At 41.9% G+C, this 11,709-nt stretch overlaps 1 protein-coding gene across 1 annotated transcript; it reads left to right on the forward strand.

Annotated features, from left to right (window-relative positions):
- The first annotated feature begins 5,470 nt into the window (after positions 1-5,470).
- On the forward strand, positions 5,471-11,709 carry COMMD2 (COMM domain containing 2). Its single transcript, XM_084769415.1, has 5 exons — positions 5,471-5,619; positions 5,716-5,793; positions 6,576-6,658; positions 7,288-7,461; positions 11,196-11,709. Exons 1-5 carry the CDS (start codon positions 5,553-5,555, stop codon positions 11,391-11,393), a joined length of 600 nt encoding a protein of 199 aa, XP_084625541.1. The 5' UTR covers positions 5,471-5,552; the 3' UTR covers positions 11,394-11,709.

Here is an 11,709-nt window from a genome sequence, read left to right on the forward strand (position 1 = left end):
ATACATAATAATCTTTTTTTAAAAGATGCCATTTATGATAGATCTACAAATTTTTAAATAACTCAATCAAGAAATGCCCTCACACATATTATTGGGGCTAGCCTTTACCCAGAGAACCATCCACACTAATTCTTGAAGCTAGCCTATATCCAAATAAACATCCACACACATTCTTGGGGCTAACCTTTATCCAGGTAACCATTCATACAAATTTTCTGGGCTAGCCTTAACCTAGATCACCTGTCACAGTGTGATTTGGAGGCTTATCTCTTAGACAATTTTAGGCCCAGCCCAGTGCATGTCCAAGGTTAACCATTAAGGATATAGGCATCTGAATGACTTAAACCCTTAAAGGACAGTGCTGTTCTGATGACAAAATTTAAGAACCACCTCCATCAAAGATTCAGAAAGGACTAATAGTAAGACAAAGAGACAAACAAAAGCTGACACCGGAAGTTGCCTGTGGGGTTAGGAAACTAAGGAGGATATAAAAACGCAAGTTTAGAATTTTTATCCTATTTTTTACCTTTGTTTTTCTGGGTTTGTTTTAATGCCATGGAGTTTAAAAGTCATATAAATAAAAAAAAATAGTACGATAATTTTTACATAAAATTCTGCATTATAAGGTCCTTAAGAGAGTTAGCAAAAGTTCCTAGCTAGGTTCAGACATCATTCTAACTTCTGCCGGAGCATTTCTTGCTATTATTTCTTCAAACTGAAGTAAAACTTACATACAACGAACCACATGGATGTTACATGTAACATGCAGTGGATTTAACAAGTATGTGTCTGTGTAAAGAGACCCCAGTCAACATGTAGAACACCTTAGTTACCTTAGTTACCCCCTAGGAAGTTTCTTCAAGCTGTTCAATAAATCTCAGCCTTAAAGCTGGGAGACAAACACCTTTAACCCCAGAGAGGCAGAGCCAGGCAGATCACTGAGAGCTCAAGACTGGTTGGTCTGCAAAGTGAGTCCAGGACAGCCAAGACTACAGAGAGAAACCTTGTTTCAGGGGGGAAAAAAAACTGTACTCTTTTTGTTTGTTGGTTGGTTGGTTGGTTGGTTGGTTGGTTTTTTTTTTTCCACACAGGGTTTCTCTGTGTAGACTTGGCTGTCTTGGACTCAATTTGTAGAACAGCCTGGCCTCGAATTCACAGAGATCCTCCTGTGTCTGCCTATGTGAGTGCTGGGATTACAGGTGTATGCCACCATGTCCGGCAACAGTGGACAGTGCTGTTCTGACCTCAGTTTCTAGATAGGAGATACCTGTGGCAATCCTCCTTGCTAGGAATTACAGGCATAAACTGCCACATTCAACCCAGTACTAGATTTTTTCTTCAATTCCTGTGTAGTTAGGGTTCTGTTTATGGATGTATTATATATATATTAGCCATTGAAATGCATAGAGATTTAGACTGTCACCATTTCTGAGGTCATGTGAATAAAGCATTTATAGACAGTATCACCAAAGTGGTTTCTGGGTATCTGATTTCAGTTCTTTTGGGTAAATAAATAGGAACAGAATTATTTGATAATAGGGTGAGTACAAAATCATCATTCTAAGATACTGTCTAAGAGTTCTTAGAGCACCTTTGTAATTTCACACTTTGACAAGCAACAGAAAAGATCTGATTCCATGTGCTTCCCTGACACTTGCTTCAAGGCCTGGCAAACAAGCTCAAGTGTTTCCAAGCAGCTGGCCAGATTCCTTCTGCCCTACTCAGAAATCACAGGTAAGAATAAAAACATCTTACAGCACTAGCCTTGGCCAGTTTTTGCAACCCTTGGCAGCAGAAGACACAGCAGCTGGGCCCAGCAGTGGTGGTGGCCTCTGCTGCTACAGCTCTTGTGCAGGTTTCCGTAGCAAGATTCTTAACCCTGCAAATGATCCTTGGTAGAAGGCCTTAGGTGTTGGAATAAATCTTGAACAGACAATGCCAGACCCTGACTCAGGAACTTTTCCTCCCCCAAAGCTTGCTGAAATGCCTTGCCACTATGTTTAAACTCTAGCCTGTTGGTAGGCATGGTGGCACACAGCTTTAATCTTGGCACTCAGGAGGCAGAGGCAGACCAACCTCTGAGTTCAAGGCTGGCCTTTCAACAGAGCAAGTTCCAGGACAGCCAGGAATATGCAGAGAAATTGTGTCTCAAAAACAAAACAACAAAACAGAACAGGGGCTGGAGAGATGGCTCAGAGGTTAAGGGCACCACCTGCTCTTCCTGAGGTCCTGAGTTCAATTCCCAGCAACCATATGGTGGCTCACAACCATCTATAATGACATCTGGTGCCCTCTTCTGGCATGCAGGGGTACATGCATGCAAAACAATGTATACATAATATATATATATTTCAAACAAACAAACAAACAAACAAAAAAACCAGAACAGAACACTGGCTCCCTAAAAATCAAAAACTCTTCCAGGAACCAAAGCCTGCTCTTTGATTTTGTTTGTTCATTTGTTTGTTTGTTTGTTTCTGGCTTTTTTCCAAGACAGGCTTTCTGTTTTAGTCCTGGCTGTCCTGGACTCACTTTGCAGACCAGGATGGCCTCAAACTCACAGTGGTCCACCTGCTTCTGCCTCTGCCTCCCAAGAACTGGGATTAAAGGCATGTGCCACCACACCTGGCCTTTGATTATTTTTCAAATAATTTTTATTACATTAGGGAGAGACAGAGAGTACATATTCACATGAACACATGTGCCACAGTGTGTTTTAGCAAGTCAGAGACCAACTTATAAGAGTCAGTTTTCTCTTCTGCCATGTAGGTTCCAGGAATTGAACTCAGGTCTTCAGGCTTTGGAGCAAGCACTTTTCACCCACTGAGCCATCTTACCCAGCCAGTCTGTTTGGTTCTTTACCATCTTCTATCCCTGTCCAGTTGTTAAGAAACAGGCTATTCCACCATTCTTGCCTCTCAGCTCTCCTCTGCTGTCAAGCATCAGGCTGCTTTGTCACTTCTATGCCTTGATGTTCATGCTGCTGAGCTGCTGAAGCTGTTGCCACTTAAGTTGCTTTTCTCATTGCTGCAGCTGCAGCTGCTGAACTGTAGCTGCCTCTAGCAGTGAGCAAGAAAAGACCGTTGGGTCCAAAGTTGCGGCAGCAAGGGATGCAGTATAAAGGGTTTGCGGGGGTGCCTATTCCAGCCAGCTCACCATCTGAACAGCCAGCTTCTAAATCAAAAGAAATGGTGTTTGCACCATTTGCAGCAAACCTCAAATGTGAGTGAAGGTACGTTTGGTCAGCATCTTCCTTTTTGTGCCAAACATAGCAGTCCTTTGGCTGGGCCACCAGGGGGAAGTGCTTCCTTTCTGGCATTAAGTAGAAGTGGCTACAAGCTCATTTAGGTTCATGTTAAAACCACCCTAGTTAGGGGCTGGACCTTCAGAAACCAACGCAAACACCTGTGCTTGCTGTGTAGTTGCCTCAACGTGTTTGTGGAGTGTACAAAATGGTCACAACTTATGTAAGAGTAGTCCAGCCTGGCTGTGGGGCTGGCAGTCCTTTTGCTCAAGGCGTACAGAACAGAAAAGGATAGACTAACAGCCGCCAGCTAGGCAGTCAAGCCTCCACTCCCCCAGGGTCTCTGCTTATTACTGAACAATGAACAGCAGAAGGCATTCTTACAAGAACTCAAACATTTCAATCACTAAGGTTAGTAATGGTTTCAATAGCACCTTAACAATTCTTAACACTTGACCACCAGTGAGCAGTGGGTACCCCTCATTTGCTTCTCAGAGACATCAGTGGAGCAAACACTTATAGCTAGCCGTAAAGGTTTTCGGTAGAAACGGAAAAGGTATAAAAACTAATTTTCACTTCTGTGTAGGTGGCAGGCTCTAGAAAAGGGTGTCTAGAGCTGAAGATGAAGAACAGCACCTGACTAAGCACTTAAAAGGTCCTGGGGGCTGGAGAGATGGCTCAGTGGTTAAGAGCACTGGTTGCTCTTCCAGAGCTCCTGAGTTCAATTGCCAGCAACCACGTGGTGGCTCACAACCATCTATAATAGAACCTGATGCCCTCTTCTGAAATGCAGATGTACAGGAAGACAGAACATAAATAAATAAATCTTTTTAAAGAAAAAATAAAGGTCCTGGGTTAAATCCCTAGCCACACCCAAATAAAAAGACAGCAGTGAATTCTCCCCTCCTTCCTTCCCCTCCTTCCCTTCCATTTCCTCTCCTGTTTCTCCCTCCCACAGCAGAGAGGTTTGCAGAGTCGCTATCAATTACCATTCTACAGCGTCTTATATATGAGCCAAAGCAAAGGAGGTGACCAAATTCTCACGTATCGACAAAAGATAAAGGCATTGATTGCTCTGAATCGTGCAAGCATCTGTTATTATCATCATTATTGTCGTTGTCATCATAATTTAGAACCAGACACAAAACTTTGCACAGGGCTGAGGATATAATTAGTAGGATAGTACATGTTTATCATGAATGAAATCCTGAGTTTGGTCCACAGCAACACCCTCCCCCCCCCAAAAAAAAAACAAGCTAAACAATCAGAAATGCCAGCGATACGGCAAGCTTGATGCCCTGTTCTCTCCTGTGATACCACAGTGGACAAAGAGACACTATTGCTGAATGTTGACCTCTCACCTCACACACATGGACTCACAAACATCATGTACACATGTAATAATAATAATGATAATGATTAATAATAATAATAATAATAATAATAATAATAATAATAAACATTATAGTAGCATAAATGTTAACTGCTATAAATTATAAATTTCCAGTTCCATGAGGCCTCTAACACTCTCCTTCAAATTTTGACATATAATCTTCTGACTCGGCTTCTTTATTTTTAAAAAGGAAGCCATTGCTATTGAAACTACTAAATGAAATAACATACAAAAGTTGTGTGCAGACCAATAATCAAAGTTTCTGTCGCTTCACTTTCACCTTATATTTAGTGAGAGTGGTAATGGACTTACACAGTGTGAGCTCAATATAAAAGCATTCTTGACACTGATTATAAATGTTAGTTATTTATATTATTAATCTATGCTCCCCCAAGTAGGCAGATGCCATAGATCTTAGAGCTGTGCACGTAGCAAGCACATATTACACTTTTAAAAGAATTAAGTGTGTAAGTTTCTTGCTTGAATGTACGTACGCCATGTATGTGCCTGGTACCCATGTACATAAGCCATGTATGTGACTTATACCCATGTATACACACCATGTTAGTGCCTTGTGCCTATGGAGGACAGAAGAGGATGTTTCATCACCTACAACCAGAGTTAGTGACGGTTGTGAGACACCATACGAGTGCTGGAACTGAACCTGGGTCCTCTGCAAGACAAATTACACTTTTGTAGGGTGATTTATGAATGGAAGACTTGTGCCTTCGACTCGTCTTACCTGAGTCTTCTCTAAAGAAAGCCCTGAGATTTGAGAGCTCTTAGGACTGAGAGAGACCGGAACTCAAAGCATGGGCAGTACAGCCACGCCGGAACTTCTTTTTGCCTGCACAGAGATCGGAAGTGGCGAGGGCGGGGCCAGCGCTGAGTAGCAGAGTCCTCCGACTTGCTAAGATGCTGCTGGATTTGTCCGAGGAGCACAAGGAGCATCTGGCTTTCTTGCCTCAAGTGGACAGTGCAGGTAAGGGAGTGCGGGGTGCTTACGGCGGGGACAGTCCGGGGTGGGGGGGGGGGCGGGGCACTGACCGGCACTCATGCCTCCTGACTTCCGTTGCAGTGGTGGCCGAGTTCGGGAGGATCGCCTTGGAGTTCCTCAGACGGGGATCTAACCCGAAGATCTACGAAGGCGCCGCTAGTAAGAAAGGGAAGAGACAGGCTCTGCCTGTTGAGCTGCAAAGCGCTCTACTTTCTCTTCGCTCGGTCCGGCGGGGGCGTTTGCAAGTCCTAGGGTCCTCTTCCCCTTGTAGCCCTTTAAAAACCTGCCGAACTGTCTGTCAGTCAGGGTGCAAACTCTGCGAGTGGCTGTGTGAATAAGCTAGTTTGAGAAAAGTCTCTTCACATTTGAAATGAACACAGCACCCACCCGCCTTTCAGTAATACTACGGTGCTTAATAAAATCCTGCGTGCTGAAGAAGGGGAACTGTTAGATTAGCTGAGAGCATCAATCAAGTATTTGGTTAACGTTCGCTGCCCAGAAACTGCTTATGCTAAAGCTGGAGGAGGGGTGGGGTGGCGAGATTAACAGCGCCCCTGTTGAATTCTTCCTCTGCCTGCCGTGAAGGGGCTTTGTGTCTCTGTTCACCGACCACTCTTTGTTTGTTTGCTTGCTTGCTTGCTTGTTTGCTTGTTTGCTTGTTTTTGAGACAGGGTTTCTCTGTGTATCCCTGGCTGTCCTGGACTCGCTTTGTAGATCAGGCTGGCCTCGAACTCACAGTGATCCGCCTGCCTCTGCCTCCTGAGTTCTGGGATTAAATCACAGACCACTCTTTCATAATGCTTGCTTGGAAGGAAATACCAAAGGCCTGTTTGTGGGGTGGGTTGAGAAGGAACAAGACTCTCCGCTTAACTCATTTTCATTGTACGGTTTGAAAACAACCCATGGATAACCTGTTCTGTTTTCTTTTTTCTTCTCCTTAGGAAAACTCAATGTGAGTAGTGACACTATCCAGCATGGTGTGGAAGGATTAACCTATCTCCTCACCGAGAGCTCCAGGCTCATGGTAAGGCTTCTAAGAACTGTACTGTATTACCCAGATCCTTTCAAATAAGCACCTGTTATAAAAATTAGTAACTCATAATCGAATTTTTACAGTATATCTAAATGGTAAGTGTTAATGGCATTATCTAATATGGATACCTCTCCCTGGTATAAATTATAATTGTCTTTAAATCAGTATCATATGTGTATCTTAGGAGAAGGGAGAATGAAATATTGCTTTTTAAATGTATGAGCAGTCAATAACTGGCTTAATAGAAAAATAATAAAATTGGGCATCTTAATTCTCTTTTTATTTTAATAAGGCCATTTTATATATTAGTAACTTGGATTTTGGAATGGTGGGCAGTGATTGTCTTTAACTGTAAAGAAGTTTGTCCCAAGGGCTAGAACTCAGGCATAGCACCAAGTGCCTTAACCATCCGAGAGGCCCTAATTTGCATAGTTTTAAAGAAATCAGTGTAGAAAAAAAATGGGATGTGAAAACAGATTTGTTTGTTTTGTTGGCAGTATTTAATTTTTGTCAAAAAAAATGAATTAGAGGATAGACCATACTTTTGTGTTTAGAAGTGTTTTAGCATTTACTAGACAAAGATAAATTCCAGTGTTCTGTTGAACTCAATTTGTCTTTAGATTTCTGAACTGGATTTCCAAGACTCTGTTTTTGTCCTGGGATTCTCTGAAGAACTGAACAAATTGTTGCTTCAGCTGTACCTGGACAACAGAAAGGAGATCAGAACTATTCTGAATGAGCTGGCACCACGTCTTCCCAGTTACCACAGTCTTGAATGGCGGCTAGACGTGCAGGTATGGTTGCCTGGCTGGCTGGCTGGCTGGCTGGCTTTCTCTTTTAAATCTAACATAGACTATGAGCTCTGTTGCTTACTAGCTTAGCCAAGTTCTGGTTTGAAAAAGAAATGTAAATTTTAATGCTCATTTTTGGGTCTTTTCACAAATAGCTCATTTCCTTTTGTTTCTAATGATTTACTGAGTTTATTTTTCAAAGGTTTTTAATTACATGTATATATTTAGTGTCCATGGCACTGGTGTAGAGGCCAGAGGACAACTTTCCGAAGTTTGTCCTGAGGACTAGAACTCAGGTAGTCAGGCACAGCAGCAAGTGCTTTAACCTCTTGAACCATTTCAAAGGCCCTAATATGCAAAGTTTTTAAGAAATTATTTTAGAAAAAAATATGATAAAAACCAGATGTATTTGTTTGTTTCTATTTTGGTTTTTGGCAATGCTTAGTTTGTTGTTTAATTCTCTCTTTAGCATAACACACACAGAGGAAAGTGTACAGGGCACTGTGCTCAATAAGTATCTCACAGTCACCTCTCGTAAAGGAGACGTGACCGTGGCCAGGGATCTTTCTTACCTCCCACCAGCAATTGCTCCTTCCCCCTTTCCAAAGGTAACCAGCACTCTAAGCTGTAGCACTGATTTTTTAAAACCAATTTTTAGTTGTGCATGCAGTGATTGAAACAAAATGCATCCGTCAGGCTGGCGTCTAGTGCAGAGGTAGAGCACTCTCCCAGTGTCTGGGAGGCCCAGGCCTAACAAAAACTAACCAGTATCTCTTGTGTCTGGCTTCTTTCTTTTCCTTCCTTTCTTTCTTTCTTTCTTTCTTTCTTTCTTTCTTTCTTTCTTTCTTTCTTTCTTTCTTTTCAAGACAGTTTCACTGTGTTAGCCTTGGCTGTCCTGGACTTGTTTTGTAGACCAGGCTGGCCTCAAACTCACATCGATCCACCTGCCTCTGCCTCCTGAGTGCTGGGATTAAAGGCGTGTGCCACCATGCCTGGCTTTTGTGTCTGGCTCCTTTTGCAGACCATTTTTTGTTTGTTTGGTTGGTTGGTTGGTTTGGTTTGGTTTGGTTTGGTTTGGTTTGGTTTTTCAAGATGTTTCTCTGTGTAACAGTCTTGTTGTCCTAGACTCACTTTGTAGACCAGGCTGTCCTTGAACTCACAGAGATCCGCCTGCCTCTGCCTCCCAGTGCTGGGATTAAAGGCGTGCGCCACCACTCATAGATGCAAATCATTATTTTTGAAAGATTTGTCATTTAGCTTTTTGGAAAGACTCATAGATCCAAGATCCACACACAGTGCACACCCCAGGTCTCAGGTACATGAGAGGCAAAAGTGGAAGGGTCACTGGCCCAGGAGTGGGAGAGTAGTCTGGGTAACAAGTGTGAGGTACTTTTTCAACTATAAAGATGTTACCTATCGCCTGGTTAGCATTATTAAAATAGCTAGTAGTTTAAGATTGTTGTGAAACAAACTTCTAAAGGTGAAAAAAAAAATACGATTGCATTAATAAAATGCCAACTGGGTGTTTCAGAAGTTTTATAGCTGGTGGCCTATGTGTGTCCACATAAACCCAAGTCATTGTCTTAACAAGACAGACATTTCTGGATCTGGAGAGATGGCTCAGAAGTTAAGAGCACTGTCTCTTCCAAAGGTCCTGAGTTCAATTCCCAGCAACCACATGGTGGCTCACAACCATCAATACTGAGATCTGGTGCCCTCTTCTGGCCTGCAGGCACACATGAAGTGAAACACTGTATACATAATAAATAAAATCTTTAAAAAAAAAAAAAAGACATTTTTGAAGAAGAATTGAAATAGACAACAGGGGTCTATATTTTTGACAGAAGAGGGAACCTCGGTTGTAAAGGCTCATAGGAATCTGGGGACTGATACTGGGGATAGAATGTGTAACAGTGAACTAGTTCTCTAACTTAAATGATCTGCTATCAGTGCCCCACTTGATTTGGCCTGGACTGCAGAAATGTAAAAATCTCCCCTTTAACCCAGGGATTGCTAACAGGAGCCAAAAGTCTGTGAACCATTATCACAGAGGAGTCTTTGTGACCTGAAGTAAGGTAGTCAAAATGGGTTGCAGAAATATGATAAAGACTTTAGATGTCATATGGCAGGGAATAGGAAGAAGCCCTTTCAGATTCTTTGCTAAACATGTAATATTGAAGCAATTAATTTTTAAAAATTAATTTGGCATCCTTGAATGAATCAGAATTTAGAAGTAAAAGAAAGGTAAACCTCGGACTAGAGAGATGGCTCAGAGGTTAAGAGCACTGACTGCTCTTCCAGAGGTCCTGGGTTCAATTCCCAGCAACCACGTAGTGGCTCACAGCCATCTATATAATGTGATCTCATGCCCTCTTCTGGTCTGCAGGCCTAATGCAGGCAGAGCACTGTATACATAATAATAAATAAATCTTTAAAAAAAGGAACGTAAGTCTTTACAATCATTATCCTCCTTTTTATTTGATAGATCTTTTTTGTCTTACTATTATCTCTTTACTCTATTTTCTTACCTTTTGGGGGGTTGTTTGTTTGGTTGGTTTGCTTTGCTTTTTGATTTTGGGGGTGGGTGTTTGTTTGTTTTTTTGTGTTTCCAGTTTTTTTAGAGAGGATTTCTCCGTGTAGCCCTGGCTGTCTAGAACTCTCTCTATAGATCAGGCTGGCTTCAAACTCACAGAAGCTACCAGCCTGCCTCAAACTCCCAAGTGCTGGGATTTAAGGTATATGCTACCACCTCCTGGCTATTTTGTTTCCTTTTTAAATTGTAGTTCATTTGTTCATTCATTCATTCATTCATTCATTTTGGTTTTATGCTCAGGCAGGGTTTCTCTGTATAGTTCTGACGATCATGGAACTTGCTCTGTAGAGCAGGTTAGCCTTGAACTCAAAAGATCACTCTTCCTCTGCCTCCCAAGTTCTGGATTTAAATTAAAGGCATGTGCCACCATTGTCTGCCTTAAATTATGTTTGAATTAGGACTCAGCAAACTGGCCACATCTAACTTGCTAGTTATTTCTATAAAGTTTTAGTGGGTGTAGCCATGTTGCTTACAGGTAGTGGCTGCTCTTAAAATACAAAAGCAGAAATGAGTCAATGTGTCAGAAACTGTGTGGTGCACACAGCCTAAAATACTAGTTACATGGCTACTTACAGGGAAAAAATTACCAACCTCTGCTTTATTTTTTATTTAATTTAGTGAATGGATGAATTTACTTATTTATTTTATTACATATACAGTGTTTTGCCTGCAAGACAGAGGAGGGCATCAGATCTCATTATAGATGGTTGTGAGCCACTATGTGGTTTCTGGGAATTGAACTCAGGACCTTTGGAAGAATAGACAGTCCTCTTAACCTCTAAGCCATGTCTCCATCCCAATTTTCTTACTTATATTTTGGCTCTTTGAGACAGGGTTGCACTATGTAGGATGGCCTGGAAGTTGCTATGTAGATCACGTTGCCCTTGAACTTGTGTGTGTGTGTGTGTGTGTGTGTGTGCGCGCGCGTGCGCGCGCTCGCGCACCTTTTATCCTATCTAAAGAATCCATACCATAAGGTTTCTTTTACAGCCTAATGTTTTTCTTTCTAAATGTTTTAACATTTACTTTTCGTTTTGAAGTTTGTGATTCCTCTCAAATTTGATTTTTACATGGTATAATGTCATTTTAAATGTTACCTGCGCAGCATAGTTATTAGTTACTGTGCTCTTTTTGTGTCTCCAAGCTTGCAAGCAGAAGTCTCCGGCAACAGATTAAGCCATCAGTGACTATCAAGCTGCACCTTGATCAGAACGGTGAGCACAGTAGCCATTGTTTGCAGACAGACCCAGCTACCCTGCTTCATTTGGCCCAGCAGCTGGAGCAAGCCCTGGAGGAGATGAAAACCAACCACTGCAGGAGAGTTGTCCGCAGCATCAAGTAGCCCTGAAGTTCAGTTCCTCTCAGCTCCAGTACAGGGATTCCAGTAGCACAGCTGGAGTTTCTTTTCCAAGTTTCTTTGAAACCCTGATCAGAGGCTAAAGTACAGTTCTTTTCTGGTGCTAAATGCAGTCAGCTTCCTGACAGATTGAAATAACATTTTCTATTTTAAATGTGTAAATAGGATGGACTCAGCTAAAGTGAATCAATACTCTTCATGTCTTCTGTGTATATGTGACTCTTCTAGTGTGAGTATTTTTTGCCTGCTTTATTTTTTGTCCTTGATCAAAAATTCAAAATAAAATTCACTGTTACTATTA

This window comes from Acomys minous (genome assembly GCF_964271855.1).
Source record: "Acomys minous genome assembly, chromosome: 19".
Taxonomy (NCBI): Eukaryota; Metazoa; Chordata; class Mammalia; order Rodentia; family Muridae; genus Acomys; species Acomys minous.